Source organism: Chlorocebus sabaeus, chromosome 20 (genome assembly GCF_047675955.1).
Source record: "Chlorocebus sabaeus isolate Y175 chromosome 20, mChlSab1.0.hap1, whole genome shotgun sequence".
Lineage (NCBI taxonomy): Eukaryota > Metazoa > Chordata > Mammalia > Primates > Cercopithecidae > Chlorocebus > Chlorocebus sabaeus.
In genome coordinates, this window is record NC_132923.1 from 88,223,137 (window position 1) to 88,245,132 (window position 21,996).

Genomic DNA, 21,996 nt, shown 5'->3' on the forward strand with positions numbered 1-21,996 from the left:
ATGGTCTGTTCATTTACTTAAATTTCCATGGGTTAGCATAGAATGCCCTTTTAACCCCAAGTGAACTGACCTTCACAACTCTGTGAAAGAGATATTTTCACCTCCAAGTTACAAATGAGAAAACTGAGGCTCAGACAAATAAGTCAGCTTGCCTGACATCATGCAATCAGTGGAGAGTAGAGCATGTCTTTGAACAGAGGACTTGAGAGCGACATGCTTGTCCATTTCTCTATCCATTGTGACGGTTGCTGTCAACATCTTAGTAAAGAAGCAACCATGATTCCTATGCTCTAATGATTCTGGACATGAATCAGCTGTCCCTAAGGGAAGCAGAGTCTTTGGTTGTCTGGAGTCACTCAGTTCTGGATTCAGATTTGTGCTGTATCACTTACTTGCTCCACCTCGATGAGCCTCAGTTTCTTCATCTATAAAGAAATAAAATGTGAACACCTACTTCAAGTGGTTATTTTGAAGCCTAAATGAGATGCTGCATGGGAAACAATATTATAAAATTGAAAGCACTGCCCAAATTTTAGGGTTTTTTTGTTTTGTTTTGTTTTGTTTTGTTTTATTTTTATTTTTTTTATTTTTAAAGAATAGAGACATCCCAGCACTTCGGGAGGCTGAGGCAGGTGGATCACGAGGTCAGGAGATTGAGACCATCCTGGCTAACATGGTGAAACCCCATCTCTACTAAAAATACAAAAAATTAGCCAGGCATAGTGGTGGGCACCTGTAGTCCCAGCTACTCGGGAGGCTGAGGCAGGAGAATGGCGTGAACCCGGGAAGCAGAGGTTGCAGTGAGCTGAGATCGCGCCACTGCACTCCAGCCTGGGCGACACAGTGAGACTCTGTCTCAAAAATAAATAAATAAATAAAATAATAATAAAAAAGAATAGAGACTTGGTCTCACTATGTTGCCTAGGCTGAACTCACACTCCTAGGCTCAAGCAATCCTTCCACCTCAGCCTCCCAAGTAGCTAGGACTACAGGTGCACACCACCATGCCAGGCTCCAAATGTTAGTTCTGATTATCATCAAAATGTAGTTGCTTCTTTTTCTCTTTCTACTTTTCTCTGCTCCCTCTGTCTCCATTCATTTTTCCGCAAATATTCGTTGAGTGGCAGTTACTGCACCTCAAGAACTCTGCTTGCTGCTGTCATTAATTATGTTTATTTAATCAGTCCTTATAACAATCATGTGATGAGGGGTTAATATCTCACTCTTCAGATGGTGAAACTGAGACCCAGAGGTGTTGTAAAATTTGCTCACAATCCAATTGCCAGCAGGTGCCGTGATTCTTTCCTCCCTACTCTGTCTTTCACAGTCCAGCACATCCTTTAACCGGGACGCTGTGAAAGCAGGAACTGGCCGTCGCTTCCTCGGTGGACTCCTGGACCACACTTCCTATTGCTACACCCTAGAGGTCTCCTTCTACAGCTACATCATCAGTGGCACCACAGCTGCTGTGCCCTACACTGAAGAAGCCTGTATCCTTGGCCTGTCCCCACCCAGCCTTGGGCCAGCCCTCATCCAGCCCAGGGTATCCAAGTCTGACAGGTCAGGAATTAGGCCCCCAGCTCAGGTAAGGGCTGAGACTCTCAGATGAGGATGGAGGTGCTAGTTCTGCTGGTGGCATCTTTGGATTGTCCAGTTTGCCTCAACCTTTAGTATGACACTCCCACCCCAATTGCCATGCTCCAAATCTTTCCCAGGCCACCTGAACCCATGGCCTGCCCATATCTTACTCTGCCTCCATCTCTCTCCCCTCTCTTCTCTCATGATGCAGCTAGTCTTCTGCCATCTAAGCTATGCAAGTCCACAGGCTGGATGACACCCCCAGGGTTGCTGAGGAAGAGCTTGATGATCTTGACTCCTTCTAACCGTGAACATACAAAACCATATTTTCTCTTTTCATCTTTTGTCTAACCTGTCATCTCCCACTTTCTTTTCCCTCTACTCACTATTTCCCCTTCTACTTATTTTTCTCCCCCTTGTTCCCTCTTCTTCTCTATCCTCCTCCTCCCTCCTCACCTGTTCTGTGCTTCTCTCTCCTTACTTCTTTTTCCTCCTCCTCCCCTCCTTTCTGTCCTCTCTCTCATCCCATCCTCCTTTCCTCTCTTTCTCTCCTCTTTGCTTCTCCTCTGTCTTCCTTGTCTTTCCCGTCTCGGCCTCTGTGCATCTTTCTCTTTGCCTTTGCATTTCCTTTAACAAATTCCTTTTCCTCTTAGTTTCTTCATAAAATTTCTCTGAAAACTCCCAAGCCTTCCATGATGAAATTAGAAGTTATTTTCTAGCTTGCCTAATTTTTTTAGGGATTATATAGTAACTCTAGTTGCCTGAGTGTTGATTTTAATATTAAGGTCCCTGCATCAGCTCTAACAGATCATAGCAGATTCTGCTTTCCTTTATCCTTTGTTTTTGGGTTGATCTATGTCTCCTTTCCTAACACTTAGTTTTCTCAAAGAAGTGGAGGGAGAAGGAAGGAACTTTAGATGAAATGAACTCTGTATTTCTGCAAATTCCCCCTCCCTGGAAGTAGAAGTGCTCTTTTTAGTATTTTTTCAACCCTTGGTGAGTGTTTATGGAATTCCTCTGTGCAGGAAAACATCTTTTCTGAAAGTGGCATGACTTAGGGCTAGTCCCACCAGCCAATTGCAAGTTAGTGGCTCTGTTTGTATGTGTGTGTTTGGGAGAGTGGGGGGTATGGTGTCCAGGTACCTTGCCAGGAACATCGGAAGCAGGGCAATGGCCCTAGAAGGAGTGGCTGGCAGGGGGTAGGCCAGGTGTTAGAGAAGTGTCCCAGCTCCTGTTGGACACAGAGAGATTATGATTGGAACTGAGAGTTCCCTATATACAGTCATCAAGGCTAAGAGTCATCTTGCAGTCTGCTTTAATACCCACCTGACTCAGCAAGGCCAAGGGAATAGGCTCTGCTCTGAGGAAGAGGGTCTGTGGGTTCCAAAGTCCTGGCCACCTGTTATATGCCACACTGCCCCTCTCCATGCCCCATACACACATTAGATGATGTATACAGCCTATGGCTTTTCCAGAATCTGCTAACTCCTATAATACATGCATATGCTTCATTCCACATTGTGCTTGCTTTGCTCTCCCATAATATTATGGCAAAGGTACAGAGAGCTGCCTGGAATGAGTTTGAGCTTGTGCACCAAAGGGGATTCTGCAATTCTTATTCATAGGGAGATGAGGGTCCCTCCAGAGGAGGCCTGCACCTAGTTTGTTGTTGTTGTTTGTTGTCCAATATGACAGGTTCTCCTGCCTTTTCTTAGCCCTTCTGACATTCTTTTGTATTAGAAGAAAATGTGTTTCTTAGTAGAAAGCCCACCCTTGGTTCAGGCCCAAGGTTTCCACCCCTCAACAGCCAACCCTCATTTATCAAAAGTAAACACACCATTAGTACACACCAGGAATCATAAAAGGCACCTAGGGTAAAATACTGAATAAAAAGGCATGGTTTCTGACTCTCAGAACTTTCAGTGTACTTGAGGAGACAATGTACATGATAAATTCTGTGGTGGAGGAATTCCAGAAGGCTCTGGGACATTTTCATTTGACAAGTATATATTGAGTGCCTGTCATAGGTCAGGTAAAGTTCTAGGCACAGGGAATGTTAACAGAGAACACACTAAAGACAAGAATGTCTTTACATGGGGGAAAGAGGGAACTCACACGCAGTCCTGGGAGTCAGGGAAGATTTCCCAGGAAAAGAGACCTCTGAACTGAGGTTTTTTGTTTGTTTGTTTTTGAGATGGAGTCTTGCTCTGTCACCCAGGCTAGAGTACAGTGGCACGATCTCGGCTTACTGCAACCTCCGCCTCCTGGGTTCAAGCAATTCCCCTGCCTCAGCCTCCTGAGTAGCTGGGATTACAGGTGTGTGCCACCATGCCCGGCTAATTTTTGTATTTTTAGTAGAGATGGGGTTTCACCATGTTGGTCAGACTGGTCTTGAACTCCTGACCTCGTGATCCACCTGCCTCGGCCTCCCAAAGTGCTAAGATTACAGGTGTAAGCCACTGCACCCAGCCTGAAGTGAGTTTTTAATATGAACTAGTCAAACTGGGTGAGGGTGTTGTTGAAGCGAGGATGTGGTAGACGGAGAGGGGCGTACAGAAGGTATGGGCAGGAGCTGTAAGTGGTCCCTTGTGGCTGAAGGACTTCAGACACAATGATACATTTGAAGTGGAAAGCTGTAAGGAGTTTGATCTTGAATGTAGATAATGGAGAGCAATAGAAGGGTTTTTAATGGGGATGAAGGGCCACTCTGATGGCAGTGGAAAGGACAGATTCGAGAGGGCCAGTGTTGTAGGCAGGAACATGCATTAGGATGCTGTTATAAAAATACAGGTGAGAAATAATTCAGGCCAAGACCAGAGTGGTGGCTGTGGAATATTTATAATGTGGAACTGAGAAGACTTGGTAATTGACTATTTGGGAGTGGTGGCAGGGGATGGGAGCTTGTGATTGGAAGGGGTTAGGGTGAATAGAGAGGCTATGGACAAGTTGAGCCGGCCATGATGCTGATGGGCCTACCCTGCCTTGTTCTGTCCTCCAGAGGATGAGAAGAGGAAACAAACTGCACCAGGGAAGCTTAGGCCAATTCAATGCATGCAAGGGTGATTTAACCTGGGTTCTGTCTGAAATACTTAAAAAAAAAAAAACCGACTTTCATTTCATAACAGAGGGAGACTTCAGGGAGACAGATTGTGATCTTTGTTGGCTGCTGGCTCCATGTCCCAACCAGAAAAAGAAATTACATGGTCTGATGGGAAAGGCAATATGGTCTGGGAGAAAATGTCCTCTAGACTAGGAATCAGGAGACCTGGATTCTGATGACAGCACCAACATCATCCCAGAGAGCACCCTCCTGCAAGTCCTGTAACCTCTCTGAGGTGAGCTTCCTCACCGTTACGAAGGACCAAAGACCTTCACACTTGTCTAACCCCTGCTATGGGAATTAAATAGCGATATTCTTTAAAATATAGATATGGTATTATGCAAACAGAACAGACTTTCGATTCAGACATATCTAGGTTTGAATCCTAGGCTCACCCACTTACTAGAGTGTCACCTTGGGCAAGTTGTATAACCTCACTGGGCCTCAGATTAGTTTCCTAATCTGTAGCAGGAGGATGTAATAATACTTAACCTCACCGAGTTGCAATGAGGTTAAAGGAAATAGCTTGTGTGAGTGTGCACTGTGAACTAAATATTAAGTGACGTTGAAAAGGTTTACGTGAATGTGAATGAGGACCACTGTCTGTGTGAAAGAAGATAGATAGGGCTGTTACAGCAAGAGATCAGCGGCTGTTGTTAGGTTTGTTGGGCAAAGAGCATTGGTGGGGTCATCACAGTTAAGGGTCTTGCCTTGACCACAGAACAATGACTGGTTCACACAGTGGGAGATGTACTGTCCCATTGATGGAGTTTCTTGTTGCTGTCATCCAGGGTGCCCCCTTCCTAGTATCATGGAGGCCAGACTAGTTAGCTAGAGGATACTGGATGAGTATAACATCAGAAAGGGCTGGGGATGCAGAGAATCCCAAGGGATATTTCACCTAGGTCCAGAATAGTGTCCACCGCTCCACAGACCAGAGCGTATGTATCCATTGGTTCAGTTCTTCTCCTTGGAAAAGCATCAGCCAAACATGACCAGGATTTTGCTCTCTCTGACTTCCCTTCTCCTCTATATTTGGGAAATAAAGCAATGGACATGGTTGTTGATGCTTACTTGGCTGTGTGACCTTGGACTGGTTATCTCACCACTCTGAATTTCTTTCCCCATTTGTAAAATAAAAATAGTACTCACTTGCATGGTTATTGGGAGGGTGAAATATGGCACTATATCTGCATTCCCCTGGTACTGCCTGGCATCTGGTAGGTACTTAACAAATATTCTTGTCTTGACTTTTCTCAGCCCCATGCAGACTACATGGCGGTTGAATCTTTAACTTGACAATCTGGCCTTGAAACTAGCAACTAGGATTTGAATTTTGACTCCATGCTATTACGGGTGGCCTCCAGCAAGTCTTGTCCCCTTTCTTAGCCTCTGTGTGTTATTCTTCCTACCCATCAGAGTTTTGTGGAATAAAATTATGTGTGGACTTGATCACTTCCAGCTCTGACATTCTAAGATTTTCCTGATTCTAAAATATAAGTTATATAATTCCATGCTTAGATGAGTTGGATAACTAATCCATGGATTATCAATATTCCATGTTATCAATAATCCATAATTTTTATTGAGTTTTAATATTCAGTGATTCCATGAACAAAAGAGTTTCTAATTTAATAGGGAAAATCAATACAAAAGTGTCCTGGGCAGCTAGTCAGGCCAAACCAATAGCTACTTTCATTCTTTTAGTTTAGGGGTTCTTAATTGAGGGGCTTACAGATGGCTTCAACAAAAGCCTGTGAACCAACTAAAATGTAGGCGAAGCTGTGAGTAAATATGTAGAGTTCATTTTTGCGGGGGAAGGCCCATAGCTTTCAACAGAACCTAAAAGAGAGACATCCTCAGAGGCTTCTGCCGTGGCCAGTGGCCTCTTGGCCTCTCTCCTGTCCATGCTGTGGCAAGAATACGACGCTGGTGTCAGAGTCCTGGGTGTGAGTTCTTTTTTGCATCATTCTCACTGAGAGCCCTAATCCCATATTTAACCACTCCGAACCTCAGTTTCTTCATCTGTAAAGTGAGGATGATTATTTACTTCACAGGGTTGTTGTTAAGGCTGCATGGGAGAATGCATGCAGATAAATCACTGGGCATATGGTCTGTGCCATTAAATATTAGGTCCCTTGCCTTTCCTTCCTGTCATTTGTTGTTTTTGTGAAATGATAAATTCCAATGAATTTTGAACCATTCTTCAGGAAACCCTATTTACATTTTACTGGCCTGCCAAGTAATAAATATGCTCTGTCCAAACGATTTGAAAAAGAGAGAGAGAAAGGCTAAACTGGAATCATAAAGTAACCCAGAGCTTATCTGGCATTTGTTTATAGTCTGGTTACAAGCCAAGAGGAAATAGCTCTTTGACATAATGGATGAGAAAAACATTGGGAACAGAGACCTTGGGTCCTGAGCAGACTGGTTTCCACCCAGGCTTGTAGCTGTGGACACACTGAAATAAGAAAATGCTGGCTCTTAAGGGGAGGAGTATGGCTGATGTGGTCAAGAGAAGATGCTGATATATCAAATTCAGTTAATTGGATTAGTCTCGTTTCAGAGCCCATATATGCCTTGCACTGGGTCCTCTGAAACCTACATCAGACATTGAAGCTATCGTTTATTTACTCATCCATCCAACCAAACACATTAGACACTAGAAATAGATGAAAAAACTTGGTCTCTACTTTCAAGATGAAGACAGTTTTGAGGGGAGGGAGAAAGGTAAAGAGACATCAGCATCACAGAGGGATAAAAGTTCTGACAGAGGGGAACTCTGCTGGTTGGGGAAGCAGTGGGAGTCATCTAACCCAGCTGGGGTGGTGCAGGAGGGAGTAGGAAGAAAGGCTTCGTGGAGGAAGAGAAACTAGGGCTCAGACTTCTAGGATGGATGGAATGCAGGGAGGAGAAGAAGGGGTGGAGTAGCCTTCCTGGCAGAGGGAGAAGTACAGGGGAGAGCCCAGATGCTATATCCAAAGGATTGGAGGGTAGCTGGGGCTGGGCCAGAAGCAGCAGGTGATTAATAAATATAGGCAGAGCTGGACCCTGGAAAGAAAGAGAAAGATTTGTGAAATATGTAACAAGTACATTGAACAGGCAGTACTCACAAGGTGCAATTATGAAACAACTTTATTTTTTGTCTCCCATTGGCTTTATAGATAGATAGATAGAGATTATGGATCTAGAGATACAAAAGCTCTGGCAGGCCCCATGAGTCTCCCATCACTCTCAGGAAATTAAAAGTTCTCTAATTAATTCTAGTCACAAAACAGTCTCAGTTTAGCAATGACTACGTCTGATCCAATCAAAAACATCAAACCTCTTCAAAGTAAAAACCCTCCCCATCCTCTAGCTCAGACCTGTCTCAAATAGGCTGCTCATGTGACCAAGGGGTTAAGGTCTGGCTCACTTCTGTTTCCCTGACTTGGCTTCCCAGCCTTTCCCCTCGATCTGGGTAACAGTAGCTGCTCACTCCTCCAAGGTTGAGCAGGGTGAGGGAGAGGAGAAAAGGAATAGAAAAGGTCTTAGGGGACTAGTACTCTCATGAGACAGCATGGGCAGTCCCTCACAAGCTTCTTTAGACACATCTTCTCCTGGTGCTTGAGCTCTGTTGATGGGAGCAGATGTGTCTGCTCAGTTCAGTTGCTTATGGTTCCTTCCTCAGCCTCTGGTGATCTGATGGTTTACCCCTGTTGGGGTCACTATTCCCCTCCACTGACCCTCATGTCTGAAGGTGAGCTAAAGATTGCAAAACTGGTTTTCTGGGTTACTTTTGCAAGCCCTGCATGGTGGTTTCATACTTCACTCTGAACTGTGATGTCTATAGTCTTGGGATCTCAGCCGAAACTACAATTTAAAAGTTCCATTTTAACATGTTCCAATATCTAACAGGTAGGATTGAGTATTCTTGCTGATTGTTTGGATATGGGGTAGAGGAAAGAGTCAAGGAAGATGCCCAGGTTCTTGAATTGAAAACAACATGGGGTTGGGCATAGTGGCTCATGCCTGTAATCCCAGCACTTTGGGAGGCTAAGGCTGGTGGATCACTTGAGGTCAGGAGTTCAAGACCAGCCTGGCCAACACGGTGAAATGCCATCTGTACAAAAATGCAACAACAACAACAGAATAGCTGAACTTGTTGGCGGGCACCTGTAATCCCAGCTACTTGGGAGGCTGAGATAGGAGAATTGCTTGAACCCGGGAGGCAGATGTTGCAGTGAGCCGAGATCATGCCATTGCACTCCATCCTGGGGGACAGAGGAGAAAGACTTCATCAAAGAAAAAAAAAAGACAGACAGACAGACAGACAGACAGTCAGAAAGAAAGAAAGAAAGAAAGAAAGAGAAAGAAAGAAAGAGAAAGAAAAGAAAGAAAAAGAAAACAATATGATAGATGGTAGGGCCAATCATTTAGCTACAGACTATTGGAGAAAAGGGTTGGAGAGGGGGATATTTTGAGCTCTGTATATAATGTATTGAGTATAAGGTGTTTATATAAAATCCAAATGGAGAAGTTTGGTTGGCAGAGGACTTTATAGGCCTGAAGTTCTGGAGACAGGCCTGGGCTTTGGATAGACTCAACATAGATTTTTCTACAACGTACTATAAAGTCACAATGAAGAAAAGATTTTTTTGGTGTACACAGTCAAGGTGGGCTTCTGCTTGATAACTTGGTGAAAAGAAAGCTAGACTGAGAGTTAAGACCCCAGTTCCAGTGTGACCTTTTGCCCCTTGACCCCCTCATAAAGCTATGTGGCCTTGGTTAAATCACTTCACCTCTCTAGCTAAAGCCTGGTACTAGGTAGATACTCAGTGAATACAAATGAATGAATGAATGAAGTGGAAGCACGCCTCACCCAGTATGTGCTAGTCCACTTGGATCAAGAATAGGGCAATGAGTTATGTGATCTGTGCTGTTCAGAAGCAGTATCGGCGCCTGTATGTGTTGGGGGTGGGTACTGCCTAGATGTTCGTTCTTGCCAGGGAGCCTTCACTAAATTTTAGGTGGAGGACAGGAGAGTAGGAAGCAGTCAAGTTTCACCTATTGGTTGGCATCTAAAGATACCTAGATACTTCCTAGTTCTTGTGTGTCATACCCAAGGTCAAAGCTTTGTTAAGATTCCTAAGTAAAAAACGCTTCCATCAGAGGGTTTTGGGAACCGAAGTCTAAACTGTACTGCCTGCAGTCTGTTGATATTTTTCTCCTCCCTACAGACATGGGCTAGAGTTTGATCTTTAAATATGAATCCTTCTGATTGACTAAGTGGCTGAATGAATAAGAATAATAGTAGCAGTAATGGTAAAAATAATAATATTGAGAATGTGCTTCATGAAGAGGCTCAGGTCCCCGCAGTAGAGTGTCAGCTTTGCCTGTAACTTGTGATGTAGGTTTGAGGAGGTCTGTTCCCTGCTTTGGGTCCTAATTCTCCTGTCTTTAGTGTAGAAGATGAAATGATATGATCTTTAAGTTTATTTCCAGATACATAGAGAATCATTTGATTTGGGCCTTTGAGATAGTATCTCCATTTCACAAGTAGGGAAATGGAAGCCCAGAAAAATCAACTAACATGCCCCAGGCTGCACAGCTACTAGTGGTAGAGTGGGAACGTAAATCCAGATTGATCCAGCTCAAAGTGTGTGTTCGCTCCACTCTGCCGGCTAGGTTTTTATCTAACCCTCCTCCCTGCTCTGGAATCTTCCCAGTTTCCCTCCATTTCCTGTTGGACAAGAGCCTTTTCTGAACCCAGCAGAGGTTGGGACCTACTAGTCAGCTCTTACTCTCACCCCTCTCTCTGATGGGCATCCCCAGCTTTGACCTGTTTGCAATCCCTGATAGCCCAGTTGCAGCTCTGCTGGATGCTGCCCAGACCCTCTCTCTGCAGTGCCAGGCTGAGCTGCTGCCTGTTGTAAGCCCTGCCTTAGGCTGACTGCTTCTCACCTTCAGATCAAAATGTGCCCCTGATTTCTGAATGTCTCCTGCCCAGGCCTGGAAAACCTAAACGTTATTACCTTCCCCTAGCCTCCCTCATCCCCTAAAATGAGGTTTCTAAGGGCTTTATCTGCTGGTGTCAAGTTTATGGCCATAATTCGAAATGCTGTTAATATTACTGTCAGCAGAGAGCTACAAATTACAAAGTTGTAAAGTTACTTTATAGTGATAACTGTCAGCCTTCACTAGCAGCACCTGCAGCCTCCATGGAAACCAAGTTGATAATAAATAGAGTTGATATTGTTTCAGGATTATGGCTGTTAGCTGACGGTCAAAAGAAATCCTGGCTGGTTCCTAAGTAACTTGAACCTGTTTGTCTACATGAATATCCCCTTCAACTTACGCATATATTACTTGTGTTCTCACCTTCTTATTGCACAAATGTGGGGAGAGCCCAAAAGTTGAAAGACCATTTACCCAAGATGAGCTCCAACCAGTTTCAGGTTTAGGCCTAACTTTTATCAGTCCAAGGACAACGAGAGGGACTGTCTGCTATATTATAGAAGCTTAATAAATAATTGTTGAATGCATGAATGCCTGGAACATTTGAGGGGGGCTTAATTGGACAATAATTGGAACAAAGATATTGAGTCATTTCTGCCTTTAGAGTAAAAAGAATGAAACAAAAGCAGCTTTGGAAGTAATGATTTGGGGAAATGAGGTTTTCTGTGCAGTAAAATGGTTTAGGCATCTTAATTGACGCTATTAAGTTTGATATTGATCAACAGGGCAATGTGTCAACTCCCACATCCACCACACTACCCTCCACCAAAATTGAAGCTGATTTTGGCTGCATTCACATAAATAGATTTGGGGAGCAAAGAGGTGTTGGCCTTTCTTTGCCCTGCTATGTCAATGACGCTGGGAACTGTGTGTTCATTTCTGGCCCCCACTCTATGTCGAACATTGATAAAATGGTGCACAGGTCCTGAGGCATCAGGTGGGAAAGGGAACACAAAGCTAGGTTTACCAACTGCCCTGGTTTGCCTGGGACTAAGTGAGGAGTTTCCCAAAACAGGGGACTCTGTGCCAAAACCAGGACAGTTCTCAGCAAACAAAGATGGTTGGTCAACCTACCCAAAGCTATGACATATGAGGAACTGGTAAAAAATAATTGGGGATATTTTCTTTGGCAAGAAGACATGTAGGGGCTACATATTTGCTTTGGTCAAATTTCTAAAGTGGCGGTCCCCAACCTTTTTGGCACCAGGAACCGAATTCATGGAAGAAAACTTTTCAGCGGACCAGGGTTGGGAGGGGAGATGGTTTCAGGATGAAACTGTTCCACCTCAGATCATCAGGCATCAGTTAGTGAGAAGTGCACAACCTACATCCCTCATATGCATGGTTCACAATAGGGTTTGCATTCCTATGAGAATCTAATGCCACTGCTGTTCTGACAGGAGGTGGAGCTCAGGTCATAATGATCCATCGCCTGCCACTCACCTCCTGCTGTGCGCCTGGTTCCTAACAGGCCACTGTAAAAATCCATGGCCAGGGGCTCGAGGACCCCTGCTCTAAAGAGCTCTCATGAAGCAGAGGGAGTAGATCTCTTCTTTGTGGCTCTAGAGGTTAGAACTAGAGCCAGTGGGAGATAGCTCCATTCTGAACTTTTATGGGGAAGATAATGACAGGGAGGGTCTGGAATCCAAGGCTATACTCACTGAGCACCTACACTGCACCAGGCCCTATGCTGGTTTCTGGGGATGCAGAGCTGAGTGGCTGTAGCCTATGCCTGGTGAGGTTCCCAGCTGGTGGAGGAGATGGGCGGAAGAGTGACTGCAGGAGAGTTTTGACAGGTGGGAACACAGGACATGGAGAAAAGGAGCATCTAACCTAACCTTGAGGGGATCAGCGGGTGGGAGGAGGTGCAGGAAGGAAGAACCATCACTTTTACCAAGTCTAGAAGAATGAGAAGGGAGCAAAAGACTTTGCAGGCAGAGAGAGTAGTGTGTATCCAGTCCAGAGAGCTACTTTCCTCCTTTGGACATGTCTGAGCCTTGGGTGTGAGTTAGGGAGTGAGAGGCAATGAGGCCGGAGAAGGCTGTGGGAACCAGCTAGTGAAGCACCAGTGACCCACAACCACACCAATGTTGCCTGGAGGGCACCATGGCAGCAGTGGGGAGGATGAGTTGAATGGGCTCAGTTGGAGATAGGTGAATGTATCACAAGCAAATACCACAGCACCTCACCAAGTAACACCTGCCTGCCCTTCTCACTCTTTTCATCTTTAAAAGGATGTGTTCCTGGGAAATTTGCTCTGAAAGTAAATCTAAGGATCTCCTTCCTCCTGATTCCCCTCGGGAGCCCTGATCCAGTTTCTCAGATCATACTATCTGGCCAGAAGTTTGGGTTATCTCCTAGTGGAATGTTGTGTATTGGACAGTGTTTTGATGTGAGATTCATGAGCCACATACTTTATTAATCCAGTCTCTGCTGCTGACTTGCTATAATCTTGAGCAAATCACTACCCTGCCCGGGATGCCATTTGTAAAATGAAGGGTTTGGACAAAGGGCCTCCATCCTTCAGGCTCATTCAAATAGTTTATTTAATTTGGATCTAACATTTATTGAACATCTACTACGTGCAGGACACGGTCATCTTAGGATTTTCTGTGACCCCTGGGGCCACAGGGCCATTCTCTATAGGACCACCAACTCTCCCTTTCTTTCAGAAAGACCCTAAAACTAGAACCTCATACCTCACTTCAGACTGCATGTTGAGCCAAGACATGCTGCCTGTCTGGGATTTCTTATCCATCAATATTTTCCTCAAGATGATAAATGTGCTGCCAATAAGAGGAGGCAGCTGCCAACTCTGTCTGAGACAAGGGCCTTTAGCTGGGGTTGTGGCCGTGCTTGGCTTGTTGATGTGTCTCAAGAGACAGGAGGTGGGAGTTGTGGCTGGGAGGGATGCAAGTTGGAACTTAGAGGGAGGAGGACATCAGGACCACTGCTCTCAATCCATGCAGTTTCAGCTATGAGTCAGTGGAGAGGAGACAGGAGACAAAGGATGCTCGGCTGTCAGTTCAAAAAAAAGAGAAGAAAAAAATACATATTTTTTATGGTATTTATGAAGCTCCTGCAGAATGCCAAGCCCTGGGTAAGCCATCCAGAAATAAACAGCATTCATCAGTGTATAAAGCGTATTCAGAACCATCATTTCATTTGATCCCCACAGCAATCCGTAGATACGAGTATTATTATTTCTATTTTACAAACAAGGAATTCAAGGCTCAGAGAAGGAGGTGCACTTTGTCTCTGTGTTCCTATCCTAAGCTAAGACCAGTCTGAGGCTCTAGAAGTACAGAAACTCAGAGTTAGACTAAGAGGAAGAATGTCCAGGTGGCACAGTGCATAGGTAGTGGGGCAATATCCTCACAGAAGCTTGAACTTGTTTCTTCTAATATTAAATCCTCTGATTGCTCCACTAAAAGACACTTTCTTTGAAGAAATCAGTCATATGATTGAGGAGCTAAGAGCTGAGATATAACAGATGCCATTGTTAATAATAGAATGAAGCAAGCATAGCCTTTGGAGTCAGATTGACCTGGGTACAAATCTTGGTTCTGCTATTTACCAGATGTGTGAACTTAGGCAAGTGACCTAATCTCTCTGAGCCTCAGTTTGTCCATCTGTAACAATGATTATTATGATATTTACCTCACAGTGTTGTTTTCAGTAGATGGAAACAAAACAAATTCTCAGGTGCCTAATAGATTACCTGGAACATAATAAGCACTCAGTAAATGATACTCATATTATTACTAGCCAAGTACCCAGTTGGATGAAATCCGAGTAATAAATTCCTGAGTTATCAGAAGAGATGAAATCTGTTTGGATTATAGGTTTCAGGGAAACTTCCATGAAGGGTTTTTGAGATTCCTAAGGGGTTCTTCAGATTCTTAAATAACAGCCTTCTCCAAGGTGTGTTCAGAGTACTCTAATATCCCAGTAGAGATCTCTGTCCTCATGTGCATAGTTTGGAACTTTTACCAGGACAAATTCACTTAGGGTTAGTCTCAGGACTCAGTCTACCATAAAGATCTGTGACTAAAGCTAGGGTTCAGTCTGTAACTGGGATTTGGTATTTGATGCTCAGCTAGAAACAGCATATATTAGCCCTCCTTAGTCTGGTGTTGAGGAAACATGTCATGATAAAGTGTTAAGACACTTGGGTTCTCATCACAGAATTTAAGCACTGGAAAGTCCAGTGATTTTAATTTTTTAATGTGAATGTAGACAGCTGACACTTCATCTGTGCCAGTTTCCCACTCTGCCTACTGCACCTACCTTGTAAATAGCTGGGCAGATCAAATGGCATAGTAGGCGAGAAATGATTTTGAAAACTATTTCACCCTGGACTCAAAGGAGGGATAATTCCTGGTGAAGGGGAAGAGCAGGAGGGGGCTGGGGAGAAGTTGGAAGCATGTTGCTCTTTTGGACAGAAAGGTCTAGAATAGGGAAGAGGCAGGGGCAGGGCCTAGAGGAGGCGCTGGGCTGGTGTAGAGGCAGCCACAGAGGACCCAAGTCAGTTTAATTCCCAGCCTGTGTTAGCAGGGATGTGCGTCACAACTTAGCTTCATCAGAAAGATGCTGGCCACAGGGCTGGTAACCCACTGAACTGAGCAACAGTCTGGACTCTCTCCCAGCTCCTTCCCTCCGCTGCTTGCCTTTGGGGGACCACAAGCAGCAGCTTCCTTGCAGTTGCCTGAGGTTGAAGTGCCCTCTCCTGGCCCCCAGGGTGCATGGCTGCTGTGAGAGTCAGGCTCCCCTCCACATAGAGGATTGGAAGGCAGTCTGGTCCTTTGTCCGGGCTAAGTCCTATGCTCTGGAGGGCTTGAGCTATCTTGGTGGGGCTGCAGAGGGGAGGGGCACCCCCCTCAATTCTCCCAGGTCTCTCTGCATAGCATTCCTCTTCCTTGCATAGGTAATCTCTCTTTCTTCTTTCATTCCCCATTTTGTTTTCATTTTTGTCTTTTTGTCTTTCTATTTGACCCTTTCTCTCCCACACACTCACTCACACACACACACACACACACAATTGCACATAACTTTATTACACCCTCTCTTACCTTCTCCACTTTTTATCTTCTCCCCCCACCCAACCTCCCTTCTTTCCTCCCACCTCGTCTACTTTTTTTTCTCTTTTTCTTCCTCCTTAGCTCCCTCTCTCAAGGCGAATAGTGGAAACGTGTTGCACTAAATCCACATTTAGTGTCAGACACTCAAACAAGAAGCCACTCTGTCCTCTCTTAAGTGGAGAATTAAGTATTCTCCACTTGGATGACCTTGAGCAATGCTTTGTGCTCTGACACCTTAACTGATGTTGAGGATTGAATGAGGGGACCTGTGTCAGTGCCTATCACAGTGGCCTCTGACTTGGGCAGGGGCTCAGCAGTCCCTATTCTTCCTCATATCCCTTTCAGCCCCACTCTGCTGCCTCCTTCTTTTGTTCTTTTTGTTCTTTTCCAATTCTTCTTTCCCTCTCTCCTTCCTTCACTTTCCCCATTCCTCATACCATAGTTCAGATTCAGATTCAAATGCTGTAATACCTGTTGAGCTTTTCATAAATTGGGGACTTGACCTTCACCTTGAAAGAACTGTTTTTGAGTTTCACTGTCTCTCACTTCTGCCTCCTCAAGAGAGGACAGAGTGGTTTCTTGTTAGAGTGTCTGATGAGGGGCTGAGTTAACTGTGAACTGAGTTAAGGGACAACCAGAGGTTGTCAGCATGCCCAGGGGGGTCTCTGTTCCCAGTGTGTCCTACAGGAAAGGTTTGTGGTGAGGAAGAAATCTCCCGAGGCCCACATGACATCCTGGTGGATGTGTCCATGGGCCAGTTATTTTAATTTGCTTGCTCATTTATTTATCACCTGTGGTAAATTATAACAAAAGCACCTGCCACAATAAAGCAATGAAAGACATTTCCTAGCACTGAGCTCTTAAAGAAACATCTCACCTGGGAATCCATGTGGGGGCCCAGTAGGAGGCGGTGGCCTCTGGCTTCAAGAGCATTCCTTCAGCAGATGCCAACATGAGTGTCATGATGCCTCTCATAGTGTCCCCTGATGAATGCCAAGGGCACAGTCCCAAAACACAGTGCAAGCGTGCAGCTGTCTGAAGTCTAGCTAGACACTACATCAAGGCTATTGTGAGTAACCTGCACCCTTCACAGCATCCTCTGAGACGATCATATCTCTCAGCCCAGCTATGGAGAAAGCCAGGAAACCAAGTGGTGCAGGCTCAGGCAAAGGCCAGAAATGCAGGGATTTGAGCTGATGTGGCTCAGTGGTTGGGAACTCAGACTCGGAAATCGTACAAGTCTGGTTTCAGATCCTAGTTTTGCCACTTCCAAGCCCTGTGTGACTTTGGGTAAGTTACTTCACCTCTCTGCACTTCAGATATCTTATCTGTTGAATACAAGTAATGGTACAAACTTTTCGGGGTTGTGGTGAGAATTAAATGAGTTAATGCATGTCAGTACTTAACACCCTGACTGACTCCTGGTAAGGGATGACATCTATTATTACACCTTACAGTTCTGTGTGCTCGCTTCATGGGGATCCCAGTAACTCAGGGATCTGCTGACCGAGTGGTTGGGAACCACATCTGATTGCCTGGATGGAGAACTGCCTGCACCACTACAGAGACACACGAAGCCAGATGACCAGTTTTAAAGCAAAAGAGGATTCTTCTTTTGAGTTCTCTCATAAGAAAGTGTGACTGTAGTCGACCCCTCCTTATATGCACTAAGGCAGACTGGAAAATCTCATGCACACATCCCCTTGCCTAAGCACTTTCGTGATAGTATGTGTGAGGGGATGTCTGGGATTCTGGGAATGCACATTTACAGCATGAGGAAGACGCTTGAGTTTTAGAAAGTTGGGAATCTCTCTCGAGAAGAGAGAGATTTACTGCTTGCCTACTATGTGCCAGATACTGTGCTAAGTGCTTTATGAGCTTATTTAATTCTCATGGCAGCGTTATGAAGCAGTCACTATATCTTACAAGTAAAGAAAATGTTAACCCATGATATTAACCTACCTGGAGTCACCAAACTTGTATGAGGCATAGTCAAGCTCTGAACCCAAAGCCCCAGGATTCCACAGCACTGTTCTTCCTCCTGTGCTCACATCCAGACTGTCTGTGAGATTTCACCTGCCATGTCCCACCTCTCACAGCCCTCCAGCCCCTACTGCTCCTCGAAGAGGCAGCAGACCAGGAAGCTGTGGCAGGACAGACCCCTCTCTCCAAGTGTGGTGCACATTGGCTTCACTTTGCTTTGGTTTTCTTCTGAGTGACTGGGAGTTTCTACTTGGCCTAAACTCCTCCATACCTCTTCACCGGAAGGTGATTGTTGAGGGAAAGTTACTGGGCTCTGTTGAAAGTCATTTTTAGATTCCAGAGCAGGACAAGAAGGAACAATGACTGCACATGTGCATGACTAATTCAAAGCACTTTCTTCTTCAAAATGTCAAACTTTATGGTCAGTGGCTGTTTCACAGTGAGCAGCAGCACTGTGAATATTAAACTACCAGGATGGCAGGGCATCTAGACTGGAAGTCTTTGTAAGGGCAGACAATCTCCAAAGGTGATGGCTAGTGCAGCAGGCCAGCTTTGAAGTACAGTTTGAAAACACAACTTCATTGTAAGTGATTGACCACCTGAGATTAAGATGTTCTAGGTAAATGGCGCATATTAGCATGAATCTTTATTACAACCCCCAAAGAGTGGCATTATAGTCCCATTTGGTGATGGTGGAGGGTTGGGGGTGAGATTGATGCTCAAGGTAACTAGGGGATTTGTCCAAGGTCACATAGCAAGTATTTCTCCTGGTTCTCAAACCCAGGTCTGTTGCCCTCCTCCAAAGCCTGCTCTTTTGCTACCATAGTATGCTGCTTTTTGACTTTATGGCTTTAAAGCATTTGAACTTATCCATGTTTAGACCCACCAGTGACCCACCCATGTGTTCTAAGGAGGATTTGGAAGGAGTTAGTAAGGACCTACTTCGTGTAACCTTAGGTCTGTGTCAAGAAATAAGGCCTTAGAAAAAGTCCATTAGGTCTGGGCTCCTGGAAACCAGGCTGGAATCCAGACTACCAGAAACAGCCTGTGTGACTCAGTAACTCCATTTTCCCGCTCTGGGTTTTCACTTTTCTACCTATAAAAATGTGACAGTGAAAAACACAAAACAGATATTTACCAAGCACCTACTCTGTCACATGCCCTGTGCTGGGCATTGGCAATCGAAGATGAGTAAGACATTGCTTCTTCCCTTAAGGTGCAGTTGAATGAAGGAGTCTCTAACACTCTTCCCTGATCAGACATTCTATGAACTCAAGCTGCAACCACAAACACGGATGCTGGGTCAAGGGCCTTCGACTCTATTCAGTGTGACTTAGGTCTATTATAACCTAGACATAGGGCTTTGAGCGGTACCCCTAATGGGCCCAGGGTCAAAGCATACACAGAGACCAGTGGCTCCAGGTAAAGAGGCTGGTGAGCACTTTGAAATCAAAAGGAGCAGACACTGGCCTTTCATTTATTCAATTATTCACTCATTTGTTTAACAAAAAGTTTCTGAGCATTCCTTCTGTGCCAGGCCCCATACAAGGTGGTTGAGGACCCAGTAACGGGTCAGGAAAGGCTCTTGCATTCCAAAAGTGCAGTCTTATGGAGAAACGGGCATCCAAATATTACTATTAATAAGAGTACCCTGAAAGGACACATAAGGTAGAGAGGGGACATTAGGGAGAAAGTGCGTAACTCTGCCTTAGGGGGCAGGAATGGCTTTGTAGAGGAGGAGCCCATGAGCTGAAACTCACAGAATGAAATGGACATTCTAGGCCAATGCCCAGAGACGTGACACAACATGCTGTTTTCAGGAGCTGGAAATGTCTGGAGCTTCAAGTACAGGGAAGGGCTGTGGGTGGAGTATTCTTCCTAGCTCCACTAATGTTGGGCATACCTGGGTAACTTGCTTTGGCCGAAGGGACACTAATGGAACTAACTCAGATGGAGGTCTTCCACGTGCCTGTGTGGTTGGGGCTGGCACTTGTCACTCCAGTGATCGACCAGGGGAAGAGCATGTCACAGGGAGCCACTGCCACTTCAGCTCCACCCCAGGATGAGCAGGGAGGAAGGCAGACCTGAGTTCCACCTATGGCCTGGAGCCAAGCCAGCCTAAAGCCTTATCTTCTGGTCATTTATTCTAGATCAGTCAAACCAACCACCTGCAGATGCAAGAGAGAGAGAGAAGAGTGTTGTTTTAAAAATAGATGAAATCATTCAGGAGAGAGTGCAAGAGATACCATGGAGAAGTGGGGTCCCTGTTTTATGTTCCCTACTTAGGCATGTAGGTGGTAGTCATTTTGAGTGAGGAATGACATGATCAGATTTGCAAGATGCTTGATCCAAAAAGAAAAACAGCAACTCTAAAACCCAGTGGAGCCTGAGGGTCCAAGTAAGACTTCCAAACTGAGCGTTTCAAGTCACCTGTGAGGACCTCAGCATCTTCTCTGCTTCCAGCTTGGAGGAAAGCATATCAAATAGAGTCCCAGCCTCGGTGATTGGATGGGTTGCTGCTGTACCAAGGTACAGGTCCCTCAGCCCTTTCACAGCCTCACAAGGCCTGGAGTGGCCCAAGCCTCAGGGCCAATAACCTCCAGCAGAAGGAAACCCCTCACCTTTTCCTTCAGTCTGCAAATAAATATCAAAAATTTCTTGGAGAGTCATGACATGAAAGGTCGGGAAGCACTGGCTTAGCACTGTGAGGGTCCAGCCCTCCCTGCTCAGCCAAGGACATGCCATCTGCTTCTACCCACTATCCTCCTTTAAAAGCCTATTTCCTTCAGGCCCCCAACAGGTCCCCTTCTCTCAGATGGTGGTGGAGAGCAGAGAGCCAGTGTTGTACCTTTGCATTCGTAATATACTGTCTGAGGATTTTTTATTACCCTGTCGAGACAAAAAGCAATGGGATGAATTTCAATTCAGGACCCAACTGACTGCAGCACCATGTCTGAGTCCTTCTCAGCAGCCTCTGCTATAGCTTTGAGAGCTGCCCTGGATTATTCTGTATTAACATCTCTACTAGGCCCCCTACTCAGTCCCTGCATCCCCCACCAGGCTCATGCAGTGCTGGGCATCATCACATGTGCTTGGATGCTGAGAGAAAGGACAAAGTCAGGGCTGTGGTATGGGCCTGGCTTCCTCTGGGACCCCAGCAGTGTCAAAGAGCAAAGAGGGCTAGAGCAGTTGAGATGACTTCCTGGAGGTGACGGACCTTGATAATAAGATTTAGCAAGGTGAAATAGCTTACAAATTACAGGTGCTCTGACATACACTGTCAGGGCCACAGTGAGTTGTTACAATAACCCTGTGAAGGAGGAACAATCATCCTCATTTTACAGATTAGAAAACAAAGGCTCAATGAGGTAAAATGACCTGATAAAGGTACACAGACAGTAAGTGGCTGTATTAGTCAGGGTGTTCCAGAGAAACAGGACAAATAGGGTGTCTGTTGTGCATGTATATATAAAGAGATTTATTTTGACCAAGCGTGGTGGCTCACACCTGTAGTTCCAACACTTTGGGAGGCCCAGGTGGCTGGATCATGAGGTCAGGAGATCAAGACCATCCTGGCTAACACGGTGAAACCCTGTCTCTACTAAATATACAAAAAATTAGCCAGGCATAGTGGCAGGCACCTGTAGTCCCACCTACTTGGGAGGCTGAGGCAGGAGAATGGTGTGAACCCAGGGGGTGGAGCTTGCAGTGAGCAGCGATCGCGCCACTGCACTCCAGCCTGGGCGACAGAGTGAGACTCCATCTCAAAAAAAAAAAAAAAGAGATTTATTTCAAGGAATTGACTCATGCAGTTTTTAAATTGTTTTTGTAGAGACAGTTTCTCTCCCTGTTGCTCAGACTGGTCTTGAACTCCTGACCTCAAGCGATCCTCCCACCTCAGCCTCCCAAAGCACTGAGATTACATGCATTAGCCACTACACCTAGCCTTCATGCAATTTTGGCAGTTTGCAATGGTGGACTGGCAGGCTGGAGATCAGGGGAGAGCCAATGTTACTTTTCTTTCTTTCTTTCTTTTTATTATACTTTAAGTTCTAGGGTACATGTGCACAATGTGCAGGTTTGTTACATATGTATACATGTGCCATGTTGGTGTACTGCACCCATTAACTCATCATTTACATTAGGTATATCTCCTAATGCTCTCCCTCCCCCTTCCCCGCTCCCCATGATAGGCCCCGGTGTGTGATGTTCCCCTTCCTGTGTCCAAGTGATCTCATTGTTCAATTCCCACCTATG

At 45.2% G+C, this 21,996-nt stretch overlaps 1 protein-coding gene across 4 annotated transcripts in view; it reads left to right on the top strand.

The window, feature by feature from the left end:
• LOC103224854 (AGBL carboxypeptidase 4) overlaps positions 1-21,996 on the top strand; it is a 1,478,618-nt gene that overhangs the window by 1,419,914 nt on the left and 36,708 nt on the right. For all 4 annotated transcript variants that reach the window (XM_073007314.1, XM_073007316.1, XM_073007315.1 and 1 more), the window contains exon 11: positions 1,328-1,490. In XM_073007314.1, coding sequence (XP_072863415.1) covers positions 1,328-1,490 — 163 coding nt within the window. The remainder of the gene's footprint in view (positions 1-1,327; positions 1,491-21,996) is intronic.